We start from the raw sequence: 18,159 nt of genomic DNA, 5'->3' as shown, positions 1-18,159 counted from the left end.
CTATGCCCAATATTCCCCCCAGGCCACACCCCGTCGCCGTCCAGAACCTTACCATTGATACCGGAGAGACGTTCCGGGAACAATATACCTACGATGAAGAGGAAACCATCTTGTCGTATGAACCACCAAAGCCAATGGGCCCGAAAGAACTCCCGGACTATGAAGCTCCATCCGTCCCACCTCGACCATCTAAGGTCAGACAATACCAACAGTTATCAAGATCGCAATCACAACCCATTGAGCTCCCTTATCCCACCCATAGCCCAGAGCCTGAGCTTACACCAGATGATCTCATTCATCCAGAGTCCCCTGCCCCCGACGTACGACTTCAATATAGAAGCACGCAAACCAGCAATCACTCGTTATCAACGCCCAATAGAATTCCTAAATTGAACAATAATGGACCCTTATTTAGGCCCACCTTGAACCAGAAGACTCTGTTACCGGTAATCAGCAGTTCAATTTTGGAATCAGACTTACCATATCTGCCCATATCACCACTAGACACGCCTGACCGTTTGAATCGAACCCACACCGTTGGTGGGGCTGACGGACCCCGATCAACTTCTCCGGTAAGATCCCACACCTTGAATATCCCCGGAAGTGGAACCTCGCCAACCAACAATTACGCAGATACAGTTCTTGCTGAGAGACAATATAAGCCAAAGTCTCCTTCGCCAAATAAGTATGGCAGATCACCATCAATCTATGGCTATCATACTTTCCCGTACCAGGATCATAATGAAACCGACGAGCTGTACGAGTATGATGAAACTAGCTTTGTGAATGAATATCAGTATGATTATGAAAATGAACAAAAACACTCAAAATGGAACACAGTGGACACTTCGAGAAGAATGTCAAACGGAGATTATAATTTCCTTGATAATGATTACTTGGAAACACCTACGGCCCACTACTTTGATTACTCGATTTTGCCCGACTTACCTTCAAGCATGCCGAGCGCTTTGGAAAGCCCTAGCTCCTCTAAAAAGGACTTAATGTACTCACCATTTTCAGCAAATGGACGAGATTCTGTTTACACTTCACAAACATCACCCACGGTTATGCCTGCCTTACCTTCGAAGAAGAAAGATGATGCGTTGCCCCCAGTTCCATTAGACTTGCCACAACTTCCATTCACTTCGGCTTCATTGGTGTCTCAACATTTTGCGACGTGTAAATCAATATGGTCTCTAAGCAGCATTTTTGACTGGTGCCTCAAATTGAAGATATGGCTTCATGACTTGTTTATTCCAAGAAGAGAATTCAAAAAAGCATTAATTAAACTCTTGGTCTTCCATAGAAGAGAATTACCCTTGGATCTCATAGGTCAAAACGTCGATCAGATTTTGGAATCGCTCTTGAGGGGTAATGCGATCAGTTATCACCATTTTCCAGCAGGGGAAAACGATACTCCCGAACTGAAGGAATCACAGGACCCTGGTGTCATAATGAACGAGAGTGCTGATATTAGTGGTGTCTTGACTGAGCTTACTCCATGCTACTATAATGGAAACGATCATGGAAACAAGGGTATCAGCTTGAGGTGTTACTCATCACAATGTTACTTGAATAAGATGATTGACCATGAAGCTCAATTGAAGAATATGAATATTAATGAGATCATCCTTGGTGATGATTGGGCCTCCCATTGGAAATTGTCAGCAATTGATTTGAAGAATATTGATAAAAATATTTCTAAACGGCAATCATTGGTTTTTGATCTTATTAGATATGAACAGACGTTTATTCAAAGAGCATCATGTTTTGTTGAGAGTGTCGGTCCCGAGTTTATAAAAACTGCCAGATTATTTATGGGTAATGATATTGTCCTGTTGAATAAATTTGAAGAAGATATCATCAAGCCAGGAAAAGAGTTGGTCAAAATACATCAAAATATTTTATTCGAACCACTTTTGCGGATCCTCATATCTGGTGGCAAATTCATCAACAATGTGGGTGAAATTGCCAACCTTTATAATGCATGGTCAATCGAAGTTAAGAATCAGTTATTGACATACATGAGTACAGTTCCGATGATTGAAGATTTGTTAAACAATGAGCATTTAAAGCGTTGGGTTGACGTGAACGTGAGAAATATGCCCAGAGTAAAGGAACTTAAAGTTAATGGGCCACTTTTGTTCATGAGTACTTTTAATTCTAGGTATCAGTCATTACCTTTACAATTATTTGACGTGCGAAAACTTTATGATGCACAAGAACCAGAATATATCAGCTTGACTAAAGCGATAGACGGGATCAAAAGGCTAGGAAATAAGGTCAATGAAATGAAAAGGCATGCAGATAACATCTATGCTCTTAAAAAAGTTCATAAACAATTGGTATGGAAGAATAGTGTCAATCAACCACAAACTAATTTAGGTTCAGAGAATAGAAAGTTTTTCTTCAGAGGTGATGTTACCAGAAAAGGTGATTTGAAAATTAATAGTTCAACAAATCATTTAATCTTATTAGATCATTTCTTATTCATTACTGAACGTGTGAAGAATCCCAGATCTAGCAGCTATCCATTGAACAGAGTAATTGACAATCCAGTACCGGTAGAATTATTGTTGGTTGAAGAGAAAGACGTGGGCTCGGAAATAAACCCACTCTCCAAAGCACTAACACTGTCCTCACAACCTACGGTCCCTCTTAGTACAACTGAAACTGTTGAGGAAGACGAACCATCCTCATTCCCCTTTAAGATAAGATATGCTGGTAGAGGGAAGCATGATGCCTATACTTTTTCGACCAAAACAGAGCGGGAAAGGGCCGAATGGATAACCCACTTTACTGAAGCAAGATCTAATATCTGCAGAAGACTCGGGAAAACAGAGCCATACACTGTTGATTCAATCTCGAACACATGCTTTGCCTACGAAATGAGTAACAGAATCCAAAAGCTTCCAATTTGTGCTCCGTTTGATCCTATCTATGAAGTTTCAACCAATGCCTTAAACAAATTGACAGAGTTGGGCTACAGTAATGATCTATACAACTTCACAAATTCTAGGGATCATTTAGTATACTCAAAAGTGTTAAGCGTGAGTCTGTTTGAATTCAGACGAACCAAATTTCACTTAGTTGGGCTTGCGTCTGGATTATACTGTTCAGACACTAAGAACAGATGGAAAAAGGTCGTTCATGGCACTGATATCACCAAGATAAGCGTGGACAGTTCGATAAATCTAGTAGTGATTCTTGGAAGCAAGCATCTCCGTTACTATCCATTAGACCTGATAGTTGGGGTATATTATGAGAAGAGACGTGAGATTACAGGAGTATCGTTATCCAACGATCCAGTGTCATTTTTTTCGATAGGAACACACAGGAAGCTTACAATGTTGTTCTACGCCAAGAAGAAAACGAATTCGGGATCAACAAATTTCAAGGTGTTGATACCCGAAACTGATAATGACGGGATATTCAGTGCATTCAAAGTAGCCAAGAGGTTTTATATTCAAGCTGAATGTTACGGAATCTCCATCTTCAATACTTCTTTTGCAGTGCACACAAACAAGGGCTACGAAATTTTGGAGTTGGACAAGTTGCTTCCCCGGTCGATACCTGAAATTCCCCAGTCGGATAGTTCCAAGAGAATAGACGGCTATAGTCGGAAATCAATCAGCTCTGTCACTGGGGTGGAGGCCATTCGCAAGTACGTCTCCACCAATGTGAGGCCCATGGGAATGTACAAACTTGCAAACAACACCGAGTTTTTATGTGTCTACAACAACTGTGCCATCTTTACCAATAAGCATGGTAAACTCTCACGAACCTCTTTTATTCGGTTTGATTTCAAGGCCAAGTCGATCTCTTTCATTGACAACAACCTTTTCATTGTGTGTGAGGAAGTGATCGAGGTATGGTCCATCTCCGATTTTGTCAACGGTTCGAACAAACTTATACAGGTGATTACGGGCAAGGACATCACTGCCATCGATCCGGAGACACTCTGCTTCGCCATGGCCAACCCCTTGGTGCAGGGCTTGCAACTAGTATTCCGGTTAGTGGCTAATGCCTCGTCCTCTCCAACGGGCGCCAGTCCCATCTCAACGACTTATGTATGATGTATTAAATGTACTATTAGCGAGCTGTCAGCTCGCGACTCCTTAATTCAAGTTAATGAGGTCTTCTCGGTGAGAGTCCACTAGTAACTGCATCATACTACAATCTCTTGATAAATTTCTACAAGTAAACCTCACCAACATCCATACTACAATCTCTTGGCGTCCTCAAGTAATCCGGAACATATTCTAAAATGCACACAGCCGAGGACCTCGCTCCTTGACCTTAATAAACCCGAACACACTACCCAGTGGACCCGAAAAACTCGGTGCAAAGTCCATCAATTAGGAGAATTTTAGAAACCGATGCCGCGCGGGGAGACCCCAATGCACTACGTGGGGGAAGGGTCTGGCCAGAGGATACCTGGGCCGAGCCCAGCCATCGCGAGTTGTTCACATGCTTAGCCACCAGTTGGCACCGTGAAGCATAAAGGGATTCAGGGGCTTTGTTCAGTCCAAGCTGCCCACCGTCGTCCACACTCCTAGGCGGTAGTCTGGAACCTCCCAGTTTCGCAGTGTAAGATTCACAGACGTTTTCATAGCACCCCTCACACGTGAACAGGCTATCATCTGGGGTAAACTTGCGACCCGAGGAACAGAGGTGGGGACACTATAAAACAAATGATTTCGCTAGAAATGAAAAATCAATAACAAAATGGTTGAACTTAATGTTAACGGAAAGGTAGCTGTGGTCACAGGAGGATCCAGAGGATTGGGATTGGACTGTGCCGAAGTGTTGGCTGTGAACGGAGCCTCCACCATCGTGATTACCTCCCGTAAGGCCAAGGCATGCGAAGAAGCAAAGGCCCAAATCGAAAAGGTCGCTGCTGGTGCAGGCAAGAAGGTCAAGGTGATCTCGATCCCAGCCGATCTCTCGGACGAGAAGGACACCCAAAGATTCTTCGACGAGACCTCCAAGCAAGTCGACAAGGTCGACATCTTGATTGCCAACGCTGGTGCCTCCTGGGGCTCGCCATTGGAGCAGCACCCCGTCTCGGCTGTCAAGAAGGTGTTGGACTTGAACATTGTGGGTGTTTTCCAATCCATCCAATTGTTCACTCCTTTGTTGGAGAAGGCTGGCACTGCTGAAGACCCCTCCAGAGTGCTTATCATGTCGTCGATTGCCTCCATCTCCCCTGTCGATTTTGCCGGTACTTACGGCTACTTGGCCTCCAAGGCCGGTGTCACTCACATGGGTAAGAACTTGGCCCTCCAATTGGGTCCTCGTAACATCACTGTCAACTCGCTTGCTCCTGGGTTTTTCCCCTCCAAGATGTCCAACGGTTTGCTCGAAGTGGCCGGTGACGTTTTGATCGAAACCAACCCAAGAAAGAGACTTGGTAAGAAGCAAGACATCCAGGATCTCGTTTTGTTCATGTGTGCTAAGCAGTCTTCCTACATTAACGGTATCGTGATTCCGCTCGATGGAGGAGCTCACTTGGGCAGCTTTTCTAAGTTGTAAGAAATGCGATTTTATTTATATGTTCTTTCAATACAATGTCTGTTACGATTGTCACTGGCGCCTCTAAAGGTATGTACTACGGGTGAAGGAGTAACCTCTGTGAAACCCCTGTGAAGCCCATCCGGGCTATGGCAGGGTGTGAGCTCTCTCTACGTGTCTCGAGTTTGCGTGTTAGCAAAGATCGGCAGCTTGTGTGAGATCCACGATGGTGTGCCACGAGACTGCAACCGAACGGGATATGAGTTCTTTCGCCTGACGTGGGCATCACTAACTTCAGGTATCGGAAAGTCTATCGTTGAAATCCTTCTTTCAAACCCCAATGCAAAGGTCATAGCAGTGGCAAGGAGCGAACTGGATCTCCAGAAGATCCAAGATCAGCACGGCTCAGAAAGAGTGGCCTACATCGCTGGCGATGTTTCTGAGGAAAGCATTGCTGCCGAAGCGGTGAAGCTTGCCGTGTCCAAGTTTGGCGGTGTCAATGCCATTATTGCCAATGCTGGTGTGCTCGCTCCGGTTGCTCCTATTGACAAGGTGTCTGTTGACGACTGGAAGCGGCTTTTTGATATCAACTACTATGCCGTGATCCACTTGGTTCAGCACAGTCTTGAACAATTGAAGAAGTCCTCCGGAAAGGTGGTTGTGGTCTCCTCGGGAGCTTCGGTGAAGTCCTACAGCGGTTGGTACGCCTACGGGGGCTCCAAGGCAGCCTTGAACCACTTGGTATTGTCGCTAGCTGAACAGGAGAAGGGCATATCTGCCATATCCATTGCCCCAGGAGTGGTCGACACACCGATGCAGCAGGACATCCGTGAAAAACACGGAGGCTCCATGAGTGCTGAGGGCCACAAGAGGTTCCTTGACCTCCACAAGAACAAGGAATTGGTCAAGCCAGAGGTGCCTGCTACCGTGTTAGCTAACCTTGCCTTACGAGGATGGGACTCCTCTATCAACGGGAAGTACTTGCGCTACAATGACGAGCAATTGAAAGAGTACACCCAATAGGTCCATGGACCTACCAGGCACATTCCTGTAATCTGGCTGTCGTCTCTAGCACATGTATAGTTAACGAAGGTACTGACTACGTAACCATAAGCCCAAACCGCCTGACAGGCGTAGTGACAGGCTCGCGAATTTACGATCCGGCTCGTTGAAATTTTAATACATCACCACCCAATGAACAGACTCGTCACCTCCACCAGAATCGGCGCCAGAGCCTCCGCTTTGGCCAGAACCAGAGTTGGTGCTCACTTGCACAGATGCAATTCGTCCAGCACCACCCCTCCACCTATTGGAAAGGGAAAGATCTTAGTTGGTCTCGGTGCTTTGGCTATTGGATCCACGGTGTTTGCGTCCTTATACTCCAAAGAGGAACCTAAATCTGCCGTGGAACCAGCAAAGAAGGCTGCCTTCTCCGACGGCCAGATCTCTGTCATCTACGTCCTTGGAGGACCAGGTGCTGGAAAGGGTACCCAGTGTGCCAACTTGGTCAAGGACCACGGTTTCATCCACTTGTCTGCTGGGGACTTGTTGAGAGCCGAGCAGAACAGACCTGGCTCTAAATACGGAGAATTGATTGCTAGATACATCAAAGAAGGCACCATTGTTCCTCAAGAAGTCACGCTTGCGTTGTTGGAACAATCCATCAAGCACGAATACGCCAAAGGGTTCAAGAAGTTTTTGGTGGACGGATTTCCTAGAAAGATGGACCAGGCCATCAGCTTCGAAGAGCAGATTGCCCGTTCATCCTTCACCTTATTCTTCGAGTGTCCCGAACAGGTTATGTTGAAGAGATTATTGGAGAGAGGCAAGACCAGTGGAAGAGCCGACGACAATATCGAGAGCATCAAGAAGAGATTCCGCACCTTTGTGGAGACCTCGATGCCCGTGGTCGACTACTTTGAAAAGCAAGGAAAGGTGGTCAAGGTCAGCTGTGATAAGCCAGTTGACGAAGTTTATGCTCAGGTCAAGGATGCCTTGAAGGACAAGGGAATATAGGCTGTTCACACCGGAACGGAGCCTACTATTGTGTAGAACTGGAGCATAGACAAAGAATATTTACAATATTGATTAATCCAGAAATATTCAAATCAACTATGGTTTCCGAATTGGTGCCCAGTAGCTTACTAATACTTGTAGTCACTATGGTCATAAACACCACAGAAACGCCGTCCTAGCTGAATTTGGGTTTGTTGGGCACCTAATGGGCACTATCGTCGTAGCTTGGATCACGAGAAAAAATCCCGTGACCGCAGTCCGCCACTAGATATCTGACAAACGAACACCCAACAACAACCACCAAAAATGTCCACAGGATTACCACCCGGATGGGCCATACGCGTGTCACGTACCCACGGCACCGAATATTTCTTGAACCAGGCCACTAAGGAGTCCTCGTGGGAACCACCATTTGGGTCCGACGAAGGCATATTGACTGAGTACTTGAAGAAGTTCAAAGCCAACGGCAACAAGCCAGTGGTTCGCGAAGACGGCAAGATCAGTGTGGCACACTTGTTGGTCAAGAACAACCAGTCGCGGAAGCCAAGATCGTGGAAGAGCCCTGATGGCATCACCCTCTCCCGCGATGAGGCCATCCAAATCATCAAGAAGCACCACGCCAGAATCTTGAACGGAGAAGTCAAGTTGGGCGAGCTTGCAAAGACCGAGAGCGACTGCTCGTCGCACGCTCAGGGTGGAGAGTTGGGTTTCTTTGGCAAGGGCCAAATGCAGCCTAGCTTCGAGGAGGCAGCGTACGCCTTGAATGTAGGCGAGATTAGTGACATCGTAGAGACCGACAGCGGGGTCCACATCCTCCAAAGAACTGGCTAGAGACTGGGTTCTCTGCTAGCAGCATCCGTATAGAACTACCTTGTGATGAATACATGCCTACAATGATCTAACTAGCACTATAAAAAACAGTACTATGTATGGCCAAACCAGCACTTTCAGCTCAAATATTCAACGTAGTATATATACTTATTTAGTTTACTCATGAATCACAAATCATGCCCCACTAGCCTTCTGTACCACGCAGCCACCATCTGTCGTCGCTACCTCCCCTCTTTGGCCCAATCCGACTCACTTGCGGCTGGCCAGTTTCGGTCCGCTTCCACCAGCGGCCGCACGGCTGCCCCAGAAACTGCTCCACGGACATATCCAATGGGGTTCAATTGTAGCCGCTTCGAGTCGCCGCGTGTCTTTGAGGCTGCAATGCCGCCGATCTCCTACTGCCGTTGGTCCCCATATTCGGCACTGGGTGACAGATGATCTGGCGCCTAATTTTAGCCACCTGTCTGAGGGTGGTGGTGTCTCCGCTATCCTGCATTTCCAGTTTGCTATAAATTGATCAAATCCGCTATTTCTGGACTACATCCATAATGTGCTCTTCCACCCCTAACACCGAAAGGGAGGTTTTGCCTACCAATGTCAAACCCTTCCACTACAATATCACCCTCGAACCCGATCTTGAGAAGTTCACCTTCGATGGTGAAGAGACCATTGAGTTCAATGTCAACGAGAGAACCGACTACATCTCGTTGAACTCGTTGGAAATCACGGTTTCCGAAGCCAATGTCAACGGCGTGCCTGTTTCCAGCATCACCTTCGACGAAAAGGCCCAAACAGTCACCTTCAAGCTTGATGACCACTTGGTCGAAGGCTCGGTGGCAAAATTACACATCAAGTTCCAGGGGATCTTGAACGACCAAATGGCCGGTTTCTACCGCTCCTCTTACGAACAAGATGGCAAGAAGAAGTACTTGGCCACAACCCAATTCGAACCCACCGACTGTCGTAGAGCCTTTCCATCCTACGATGAGCCCTCTGCAAAGGCCACGTTCTCCATCAGTCTTATTGCTGACAAGGACTTGGTCTGCTTGTCCAACATGGACGAAAAGGAAACCACCTTGTTGTCTGACAACAAGAAGAAGGTCGAGTTCAATAAGTCGCCCCTCATGTCTACCTACCTCGTCGCCTGCATTGTTGGTGACTTGAGACACGTTGACAGCGTGGTTGAGTATAAGGTCCCAATCAAGGTCTATGCCACTCCTGGTATGGAACATTTGGGAAAGTACTCGGCTGATGTGGCTGCCAAGTGTTTGGCATTCTTTGACAAGAAGTTTGACATTGACTATCCATTGCCAAAGTGTGATATGGTTGCTATCCACGATTTCTCAGCTGGTGCCATGGAAAACTTCGGATTAATCACTTATAGAAATACCGATTTGTTAATTGACGCATCAAAGGCTGATGTTAACACCAAGTTGAGAGTCACTGAGGTTGTTGCCCACGAATTGGCCCATCAATGGTTTGGTAACTTGGTCACCATGGATTTCTGGGATGGTTTATGGTTGAACGAAGGTTTTGCAACCTGGATGTCTTGGTATGCTGTTGATAGCTTGTACCCAGAGTGGAAGGTTTGGGAATCCTATGTATCTGACTCCTTGCAGCATGCTCTTGGTCTCGACAGCTTAAGATCATCCCACCCTGTTGAGGTACCAGTTAAAAAGGCGGAAGAAATCAACCAAATTTTCGATGCCATCTCATATTCTAAGGGCTCTTCTATCTTGAAAATGCTTTCAAAGTGGTTGGGTGAAGAAACCTTCATTAAAGGTGTTTCCAACTACTTGAAAAAACACAAATGGGGAAACACTCAAACTAGTGACTTGTGGGATGCCTTGAGTGCTGCTAGTGGTAAAGATGTTGTTGAAGTTATGGATATTTGGACCAAAAAGATTGGTTACCCTGTTGTCAAGGTTTCCGAGGAAGATGGGAAAATCACCGTTACTCAAAATCGTTTTTTGAACACAAATGATGTTAAGCCCGAAGAAGATGAAACTTTGTACCCTATTTTCTTAGCATTAAAAACTTCCAATGGTGTCGAAGACTTGACTTTGGATTCCAGATCCAAGACTATCGACTTATCCACCAAGGATGACTTCTTCAAGATCAATGCCGACCAATTCGGTATTTACCGTACCGCTTACGAAACCTCTCGTTGGAACAAATTGGGCCAAGCTGGTGTCGAAGGAAAGTTGTCTGTTGAAGACCGTGTTGGTTTAGTTGCTGATGCTGGTTCTTTGGCTTCTGCTGGATACATTGAGACTACTAACTTGTTGGACTTAGTTAAATTGTGGACCAAGGAAGAAAACTATGTCGTTTGGGATGAAATTATAAACAGAATTGGTGCCATTAAAAAGGCATTTATCTTTTCCGACGAAAGCATCACTGAAGGTTTGAAATCCTTTGTTCTTGACTTGATCAAAGAAAAGACTTCTAGCATTTCTTGGGATTACTCATCGGAAAACTTGTCTTTCGCTGAAGAACAATTAAGAGTTTCTTTCTTTAGTGCTGCTGTCAACAACGGTGATAAGAAGGCAATTGAATTTGCTCAATCTGCTTTCGAAGCATATATTGCTGGAGATGAAAATGCTTTCAGCCCAAGTTTCAGATCTATTATCTTCAATGCTGTTGCCAAGAATGGTGATAGAAAAACTTATGACAAGCTTTTGGCCCTTTTGAAGACTACAAAGATTGTTGATGAAGAAGGTGCCATTTTGAGATCTTTGGGTAGCTTCAGGGACCCAGAAATCATCGATTCCGTTCTCGGGTTGTTGAAAGAAGGTTCCATCGTTAGACAACAAGATATTTACAAGCCTATGGCTGGCTTAACTACTCACGTTGTTGGTATCAACAAATTCTGGGCATGGTTCCAAGAAAATGCTGAAGAACTTGAAAAGAGATTCCCTCCAGGTTCAAGTCTCTTTAGTGCTGTCGTTCGTTTGTCTACTTCTAGTTTCACCACCAGTGAAAAGAAGGCAGAAATCGAAAAGTTCTTCGCCAACAAGGAAACTAAGGGATATGATCAAGCCTTGGCTCAATCTCTTGATGTCATTAGCTCCAAGATTTCTTGGACTCAACGTGACACTACTGAACTTCAACAATGGTTAAATGCCAGTGGATATAAGCAATAACTAGCAATTTCTAGTAAGTTGTGAGGTATTTAGTTTCTAATTTGTGTGAATCAATTCGCAAGTTATTGCTTTATGTCAGCTTACTGGAGCTACGATATTACCGTTCTTCTAAATGGTACCTTTAATGAATGGTCTGGATAGGTTAGGAAAAAAAAAAGTTTTAATCGTACTGAAACTGTAGACTACATTGCTTTTGAGTGTACTCTGACTTACGATAACGATTGCCCAAATCTAAATCATGTTCCGTTTTTTTGATCTCAATTCTAATTTCTAGTTGCGAATATTGTGTTACAGTTCTGCTTTCCAAAGGTGAAGTAAAATTACACTTGGACATTTTCATTTACCGTCCCTAATGGAACCTATATCCCAATCTCACTAAAGCCTCGTGAGAGCAGGTGATTTCGCTTTATCGAAGATCATGAATTTAAGAAATCTAGCTCCTGAGGAGATCAAAAACAATATACTAGAAGACTTGGATCAAGAGCCCACGCCCATGAACTTCAAGATCAAAACGAATTGATCTTCTTCGTATGCAAATGCCTGTCTAAACTTGATAATATGCTTCCATCTCTTGGCATTCATTCCCTTTGGCTCTCTAATCAATCTGTCCCATAAATGATAACCACCAACATTTTCTCTTACTAGTGATGCCGATAATTTTATATCGTACTTATCATCGATTAAGGTTTCATTGTGAGCTCTTTGCTGGTGAACAGCCCAAATCAAAATATTCCCAATGTAAGACAAAACACTATAGTCTAGATTATTCTGATGAATGTCTTTGTTAGATGGGGTCAATTTTGTACCAGTGGTTTCCAAATTGATTTCGTCATACCCGCCAAATAATTCGAGAATATTTGGATAGACTTTCACAGTCTTCTTGAATCCAATAGACTCGTACAATGCCACATTTATGCACAACAAGAAGAAAATCTTCTTTTTATTTTCATCTTTAAACAACTCATTGGTATGTTTGATTGTGAAGTTGAGCGAAGTTGAAGAATACTTCGAGATTTTTGAAGATGATAAAATGGTTTTGAGCTTGACATCAGAAACATCTAAGTTCAAGATCTGCTTGTGCGATAAACCAATAATAGTCTTGATTGGTTGAATTTCGGGTAATTTGTTGTCGTATCTACTGTTCATAGTTGTCTTCTTGGTGGATCTAAGCTTAATGTCGAATGGATTGGATTCGTTAGACAACGCAGACTGTTGACTTAAATATTCCATCGACTTCTTCTTGTTCAACCTCAATGTTTCTTCGATCGTTGGTTTCTTGGGTTGGATAGTTTGAGAAAAGGTAACTTTACGAATGGGTGAGTTTTCCTCGTCAGATGATCTCTTGGGGGTATCAACCGAAGTGTTTTCTTCTGCAGTTTCATCGAATATACTGTCCAATGTGACATCTGGGTTTATTTCCTCGTCTTCAACCTCAACTGCATCTAATAATGGGTCCGGTTGTACTACCAGGTTTAAAACTGGTTCGGGAGCAGATGCTGTGGATGATGCGGAAAGTTCTCTGTCCCTTTTATTCTGGTTTGTTCTAGCTCTTCTTTCTTTTCTTTTTCTGTTTTTGAGTCTTCTTTTCTCCTTTTCGGCGTCAGCCAAGTCTTCAGGATCCAAAGAAACGATTGAATCATCAAATTCAGATTCCGTTTCAATTTCATCAAGTTTTGTAGGTTTTGGTTGTCTTGTTCTTTCAGCCAATTTGTTCATTGATGCTCTCTTTCTCAAGTTTTGTGGCTTTCCAAAATCTTCCTTAATAGTTCTGAAATCCAACGATTTCAGCTTGTTGAGCTTCTTTTCAACCGACGAGGATTCAGAATTGTTTCTTCTGAAATCTGCTGACTGTTGTCTGTTCAATTTGCGGGGCTTGTCGTCTTTGTTGGCTTTTTGACCCAGGTTGTTAGCATTGGAGTTACCACCACGATTTAAATTGCCGTACGATTTCTTCTTTCTGGCAGATGGTGGAGGGTTTTTGGACTTTTCATCCTCGCTGTCACTCAAGTCGATATCATTGATGTCTTTGGTCACTTCATCCACCAAGAACTTCAAGTTTCTAGACTTTGCGTCCTTTTTGGACTTTGGCTTGTTGGAGCTGACAGCAGTGATGATAGTGTCAGAGACCTCGAAATTTTGGACAGGTGAGGCCTGAATATCATTGTTGTTCAACAAATACTTGAGATCATTCTCAAACTGTGAATCGCCCGTGTCTTTCTGCAATTGGTCGTAGTCGTAGTCCTCCACTATGAAATCACCATCAGTGAGTCTGCTATCCGGGGCAGGTCCCAGAAGATTGATCATAGCTGCTGAAGCCTTCTTCGTTCTTGTTTTGCTCATGCTAGCTGTATGGATATGTGGTCGAAGTATTGAGCTGGCACAATCTCGATATTGGTACCTGATTCACTGCAAGAACACGGTTTACAAAACAGGCGCACAAAATCAAACGTCACTAGAGCAAAATGTCTGGCGATTGGGTCTAGTATCGAAGGAGGGAACAGAGATGAAAGATCGTTCTGGAAGGGCACAATGATCTATCTACGCAAACTACGAGTCGTCAGTCACGCTAGGGGGGCACCCGCAACCAGGGGTTGTTTCAAGTACTACCTAGTTGGTAAATGTACTTATTATTAAAATAGACGAGGGTTTAAAATTTTCATGCCGAACCGAGACGGTGGGGCACCGCCTACATCCTGGCACCCGTTACCAGCCAGAATGAAGATATTGCCAAGATGTGCCCCACATTGCCATGATTCCCGTGGGCACCTTACGGACATCGTGGATCTGCTATCCACAGAACTAGTTGCAGAGCTACAATCTTACACTTCGCTAGAATGCTAGCACAGTTAATAATATGTCTTTTCATTTTGGTTTGTCCAAGATAGTCAAATCAATGCTTGCGTCATCTAAGTAGAATAATATTCATATGTTTCTAGAAGTAAACATTAAGTGAACCTCATATGCCAGTATGGACTTAGAAAGAAGCAGCGAAAGCTTCGGTAACAGACTTCAACTTTTCTAATAATTCCTTGGATAATTCACCCTTTTCTCTGACAGCGTCCAAGATTTCTGGAGCGTCAGACTTCAAGTGAGACAAGAAGGATTCTTCGAATTCACCAATTCTTTCAATAGCGACTTCATCCAAGAAACCGTTAACACCAGCGTAAATGATTGGGACTTGTTCTTCAGCGGCCATTGGGCTGTATTGCTTTTGCTTCAAGATTTGGGTCAATCTTTCACCTCTGGACAAGGTTTGCTTGGTGGAAGCATCCAAATCGGAACCGAATTGGGCGAAAGCAGCGACTTCTCTGTACTGAGCCAAGAACAACTTCAAGGAACCAGCAACTTGCTTCATGGCCTTGACTTGAGCAGCGGAACCGACACGAGAGACGGACAAACCGACGTTAATAGCTGGTCTGATACCCTTGTAGAACAATTCAGCTTCCAAGAAAATTTGACCATCAGTGATGGAAATAACGTTGGTTGGAATATAAGCGGAGACATCACCACCTTGGGTTTCAATAACTGGCAAAGCAGTCAAGGAACCAGCACCGTTAGCTTCGGACATCTTAGCAGCTCTTTCCAATAATCTAGAGTGCAAGTAGAAAACATCACCTGGGTAAGCTTCTCTACCTGGTGGACGTCTCAATAACAAAGACAATTGACGGTAAGCAACGGCTTGCTTGGACAAATCATCGTAGACAATCAAAGCGTGTCTACCGTTGTCTCTGAACCATTCACCAATAGCACAAGCAGTGAAAGGAGCAATGTATTGTAATGGAGCGGCTTCAGAGGCGGTAGCAGCAACAATGATGGAGTATTTAAGAGCATCGTGTTGTTCCAAAGTTTGGACCAATTGAGCGACGGTGGATCTCTTTTGACCAACAGCGACGTAAACACAGTACAACTTCTTGGATTCGTCGGTACCGTTGTTCCATCTCTTTTGGTTCAAGATGGTGTCCAAAGCGACAGCGGTCTTACCAGTTTGACGATCACCAATGATCAATTCTCTTTGACCTCTACCGACTGGGACTAAGGCATCAACAGACTTCAAACCAGTTTGCATTGGTTCGTGGACGGATCTTCTTGGCAAGATACCTGGGGCCTTAACTTGGGCTCTGGAAGAGGAAGAGGCGTTCAATGGACCCTTACCATCGATTGGGTTACCCAAACCGTCAACAACTCTACCTAACAATTCTGGACCGGTTGGGACATCAACAATCTTACCGGTTCTCTTAACGGTTTCACCTTCCTTGACCAATCTGTCAGAACCGAACAAGACAATACCGACTTGGTCGGCTTCCAAGTTCAAGGCCATACCTTGGACACCGGAAGAGAATTCAACCAATTCTTCGGCTTGAATGTTGTTTAAACCGAAAACACGGGCAATACCATCACTATAATGTTAGTAACAAGTCGAATGAAAAAATTTTCCTAGAAAGTTATACGTACCCAACGGACAAAACTCTACCGGTTTCGTTCAAGTTAGCTTCATCAGAGACACCTCTGATTCTTTCTTCCAAGATAGAGGAAACTTCAGTTGGAGCAGCCTTGGCAGAAGCGAATCTTCTGGCAGACAATTGAGTTGGGCGAGCCTGTAACAGTTAGTATTGAGCTTGAATTGGTGAGTGGATGGAATGCTGAAGGTTTGGTGGTAACAGTGCTTGGAGCTGGGTTTGATTGGCCATGATTGGGCAAGTTCTGGATGTCGACCTGTTGAAGTCTGTTGAGTGGATGCCAGGTGGACACGTTGTGGCAACAACCCCAGCCAGTGCCACCGTTAATCAATTACAATTGATTGATCTGGCCATTGACCGATTGATCATTGGCCCTTTCTGTCTCAGATACCCACTCCTTTTTGGTTCTTCAGTCTTTGCCAGTGAATCAAGCAAGACCACCAACATCCACTTGGGTCCATTGAATACATACAATACGCAAACCCCTAGCCACGGCAGTAGCTGAGCGAGCAGCAGAACGTAAGACTGGACGAGCTGACAACATCTTATACTATCAAATTTAACTAATCCTAGTTAAAAAAAAAGTGGTGGTAGGTAATAAATATGAAAAATCCTGCCAGTGTTTCCTCGCTCGCTCGGCGCCAACCAACCAACTTTCTTTGGTTGTCCAACGGGTGCCGGACAACTTCGCGCGGATGGGGGCCTGTGATTGGCCGGCACATGTGCGGGTAACTTCAGCGGTAGTGCGGAACTGGAGTATTAGAGTCACGTGAGTTTCTTCAACCCGTGTTCCGGCGCCAGGAGGGACTAGTTGCTCCTGGCGGATGGAGGGGTGTGGGGCATTGTTGGGACCACTGGAATGATGGCTTCCTAAAGATTTGCCACGCTTTCTACAGCACGCTGCCTTTGGCGCCCATTTCGTCTGTTTCGCCCCACAGGTGCCTGATCCGCCATGTGCGGAGGACCACCGTCGGTCACTCAATGTGTGGACCAACAGCCGATCCGAGAGGGTACTGACGCAACCCCAGCACCTGTGTTTTCAAGCCGGTAGTTTAATTGACCTCCCCAGCCCCGTGTAGGCCCAACCCAACCTATTCCACTATACCGGTTACTCAGGAAGCTCTGGTTACGTAAGCGGTCGTCCGCTGCCAAACACCTGGTGCGCGAAGTGAAAAATCTACCTCTCACAATCAAGGCCAGTCAAGGTCAATTCCATAGCATCAATGTACAACTCGGTCAAGGCCCCTTTAAGAAGGGTTGGATTGAGGTTCCAGTCCAGTGACTCCAAGAACTCGGTCTTCCTCTCTGATTTGTTCAAGAGAATAGAAGAAGTCACCGCAAAGACCAAGGACATCAAGCCTGCCGAACGTCCAAAGAAGACCTTCAACAAGAAGAAGCCACTCAATAAGAAGCCTGCCACCTTGGCTGCCAAACCAGCTCCCCAGCAACCTCAAAATGTCATAAAGGTGCAAGATCACTCCTTGATGAACAGTTTCGGCCAGAGCTATGCTCAGTTTGCAACTACCGGAGGTGCTCCTCGCGGACCACCAAGAACTCCTAGAACTCCTAGAGCTCCAGGTGTCAGAACCGCTAGAGGACCAAGACCCCCCAGATCAGATGCTCCAGCTCCCTCTGCTGCCAGACCGGCTCCTCAAAGACAAGCCAGACCAACGAGACAAAGGGCATTAGACACTTCAGAAAAGGACGGAAAGGTCCCAAGTAAGAAATTGGTGGCACAGCCTTTGGTTCCACAACTCGGGGGTAACACCTTCTTCTACGGCAAGCTCACCACTGTCAACCCCTGTGTTACATCCAGAGTTGCATCTATAACAAAGGAAGCATTACTTAAGTCCAAATACCCATACTTGGCACCCAAGCATATCATCGACCACTTGCCCGAAGGCCCCCAGAACAAGTTCTTGCTCCAGAACAACTACTCGTTGGAGGTCGACCAAGACGCTTTCACCTCCAGATTCAACGAGGTGGTCAAGGGTACTCCTCAGCAAATCAATGTAGGTGTCAAGGGAGCCCAGGCCGAGTTCACCAGGGCGGAAATCATGAAGAACGGTACTTTGAATGTGGCCAACAAGCAGACGCTTTTCGACATTGTCAACGGGTTGAAGAGTCCCAAGGATTTATTTGCCAACGCTGCGTGGGCTAAGAAATAAGTCCGCTCGCACTATATATGTACATAGGAA

The 18,159-nt window shown here is 45.1% G+C and overlaps 9 protein-coding genes across 9 annotated transcripts; 7 read left to right on the top strand and 2 right to left on the bottom strand.

Moving 5' to 3' along the window:
• Positions 1-2: 2 nt before the first annotated feature.
• TUS1 (Rho family guanine nucleotide exchange factor) lies at positions 3-4,076 on the top strand (the record flags this gene model as incomplete). Its single annotated transcript, XM_020209431.1, has 1 exon — positions 3-4,076. The coding sequence occupies one exon, from the start codon at positions 3-5 to the stop codon at positions 4,074-4,076; it is 4,074 nt and encodes a 1,357-aa protein (XP_020066024.1).
• Positions 4,077-4,728: 652 nt separating this feature from the next.
• Positions 4,729-5,535, top strand: CANTADRAFT_88799 (uncharacterized protein; the record flags this gene model as incomplete). Its single annotated transcript, XM_020211497.1, has 1 exon — positions 4,729-5,535. One exon carries the CDS (start codon positions 4,729-4,731, stop codon positions 5,533-5,535), a length of 807 nt encoding a protein of 268 aa, XP_020066023.1.
• Positions 5,536-5,570: 35 nt separating this feature from the next.
• CANTADRAFT_88798 (sepiapterin reductase family protein) lies at positions 5,571-6,537 on the top strand (the record flags this gene model as incomplete). Its single annotated transcript, XM_020211496.1, has 2 exons — positions 5,571-5,604; positions 5,813-6,537. 2 exons carry the CDS (start codon positions 5,571-5,573, stop codon positions 6,535-6,537), a joined length of 759 nt encoding a protein of 252 aa, XP_020066022.1.
• A 171-nt stretch (positions 6,538-6,708) lies between these two features.
• Positions 6,709-7,530, top strand: URA6 (bifunctional uridylate/adenylate kinase; the record flags this gene model as incomplete). The annotated part of the gene is made up of 1 exon (XM_020206568.1): positions 6,709-7,530. The coding sequence occupies one exon, from the start codon at positions 6,709-6,711 to the stop codon at positions 7,528-7,530; it is 822 nt and encodes a 273-aa protein (XP_020066021.1).
• A 306-nt stretch (positions 7,531-7,836) lies between these two features.
• On the top strand, positions 7,837-8,361 carry ESS1 (peptidylprolyl isomerase; the record flags this gene model as incomplete). Its single annotated transcript, XM_020209556.1, has 1 exon — positions 7,837-8,361. The coding sequence occupies one exon, from the start codon at positions 7,837-7,839 to the stop codon at positions 8,359-8,361; it is 525 nt and encodes a 174-aa protein (XP_020066020.1).
• Positions 8,362-8,909: 548 nt separating this feature from the next.
• On the top strand, positions 8,910-11,504 carry APE2 (metallo-aminopeptidase; the record flags this gene model as incomplete). The annotated part of the gene is made up of 1 exon (XM_020209647.1): positions 8,910-11,504. One exon carries the CDS (start codon positions 8,910-8,912, stop codon positions 11,502-11,504), a length of 2,595 nt encoding a protein of 864 aa, XP_020066019.1.
• A 477-nt stretch (positions 11,505-11,981) lies between these two features.
• CANTADRAFT_4890 (uncharacterized protein) lies at positions 11,982-13,844 on the bottom strand (the record flags this gene model as incomplete). Its single annotated transcript, XM_020209643.1, has 1 exon — positions 11,982-13,844. One exon carries the CDS (start codon positions 13,842-13,844, stop codon positions 11,982-11,984), a length of 1,863 nt encoding a protein of 620 aa, XP_020066018.1.
• A 317-nt stretch (positions 13,845-14,161) lies between these two features.
• On the bottom strand, positions 14,162-16,844 carry ATP1 (F1F0 ATP synthase subunit alpha). Its single transcript, XM_020206367.1, has 3 exons — positions 16,434-16,844; positions 15,957-16,099; positions 14,162-15,901 (listed from the first exon to the last, which is right to left on the bottom strand). The coding sequence occupies exons 1-3, from the start codon at positions 16,503-16,505 to the stop codon at positions 14,479-14,481; spliced, it is 1,638 nt and encodes a 545-aa protein (XP_020066017.1). The 5' UTR covers positions 16,506-16,844; the 3' UTR covers positions 14,162-14,478.
• A 340-nt stretch (positions 16,845-17,184) lies between these two features.
• CANTADRAFT_4888 (uncharacterized protein) lies at positions 17,185-18,129 on the top strand (the record flags this gene model as incomplete). Its single annotated transcript, XM_020209639.1, has 1 exon — positions 17,185-18,129. One exon carries the CDS (start codon positions 17,185-17,187, stop codon positions 18,127-18,129), a length of 945 nt encoding a protein of 314 aa, XP_020066016.1.
• Between the last annotated feature and the right edge of the window lie 30 nt (positions 18,130-18,159).

This window comes from Suhomyces tanzawaensis, assembly GCF_001661415.1.
Source record: "Suhomyces tanzawaensis NRRL Y-17324 unplaced genomic scaffold CANTAscaffold_2, whole genome shotgun sequence".
NCBI lineage: Eukaryota > Fungi > Ascomycota > Pichiomycetes > Serinales > Debaryomycetaceae > Suhomyces > Suhomyces tanzawaensis.
This window is presented reverse-complemented; position numbering and strand designations above follow the sequence as displayed.

Coding starts and splice junctions, on each gene's coding strand:
- ATP1 (XM_020206367.1), bottom strand. CDS start 16,505: ATGTTGTCAGCTCGTCCAGTCTTACGTTCTGCTGCTCGCTCAGCTACT. Junction 16,100..16,433: donor TGGCTAGGGGTTTGCGTATT/GTATGTATTCAA, acceptor TAACTGTTACAG/GCTCGCCCAACTCAATTGTC. Junction 15,902..15,956: donor GGTAGAGTTTTGTCCGTTGG/GTACGTATAACT, acceptor CTAACATTATAG/TGATGGTATTGCCCGTGTTT.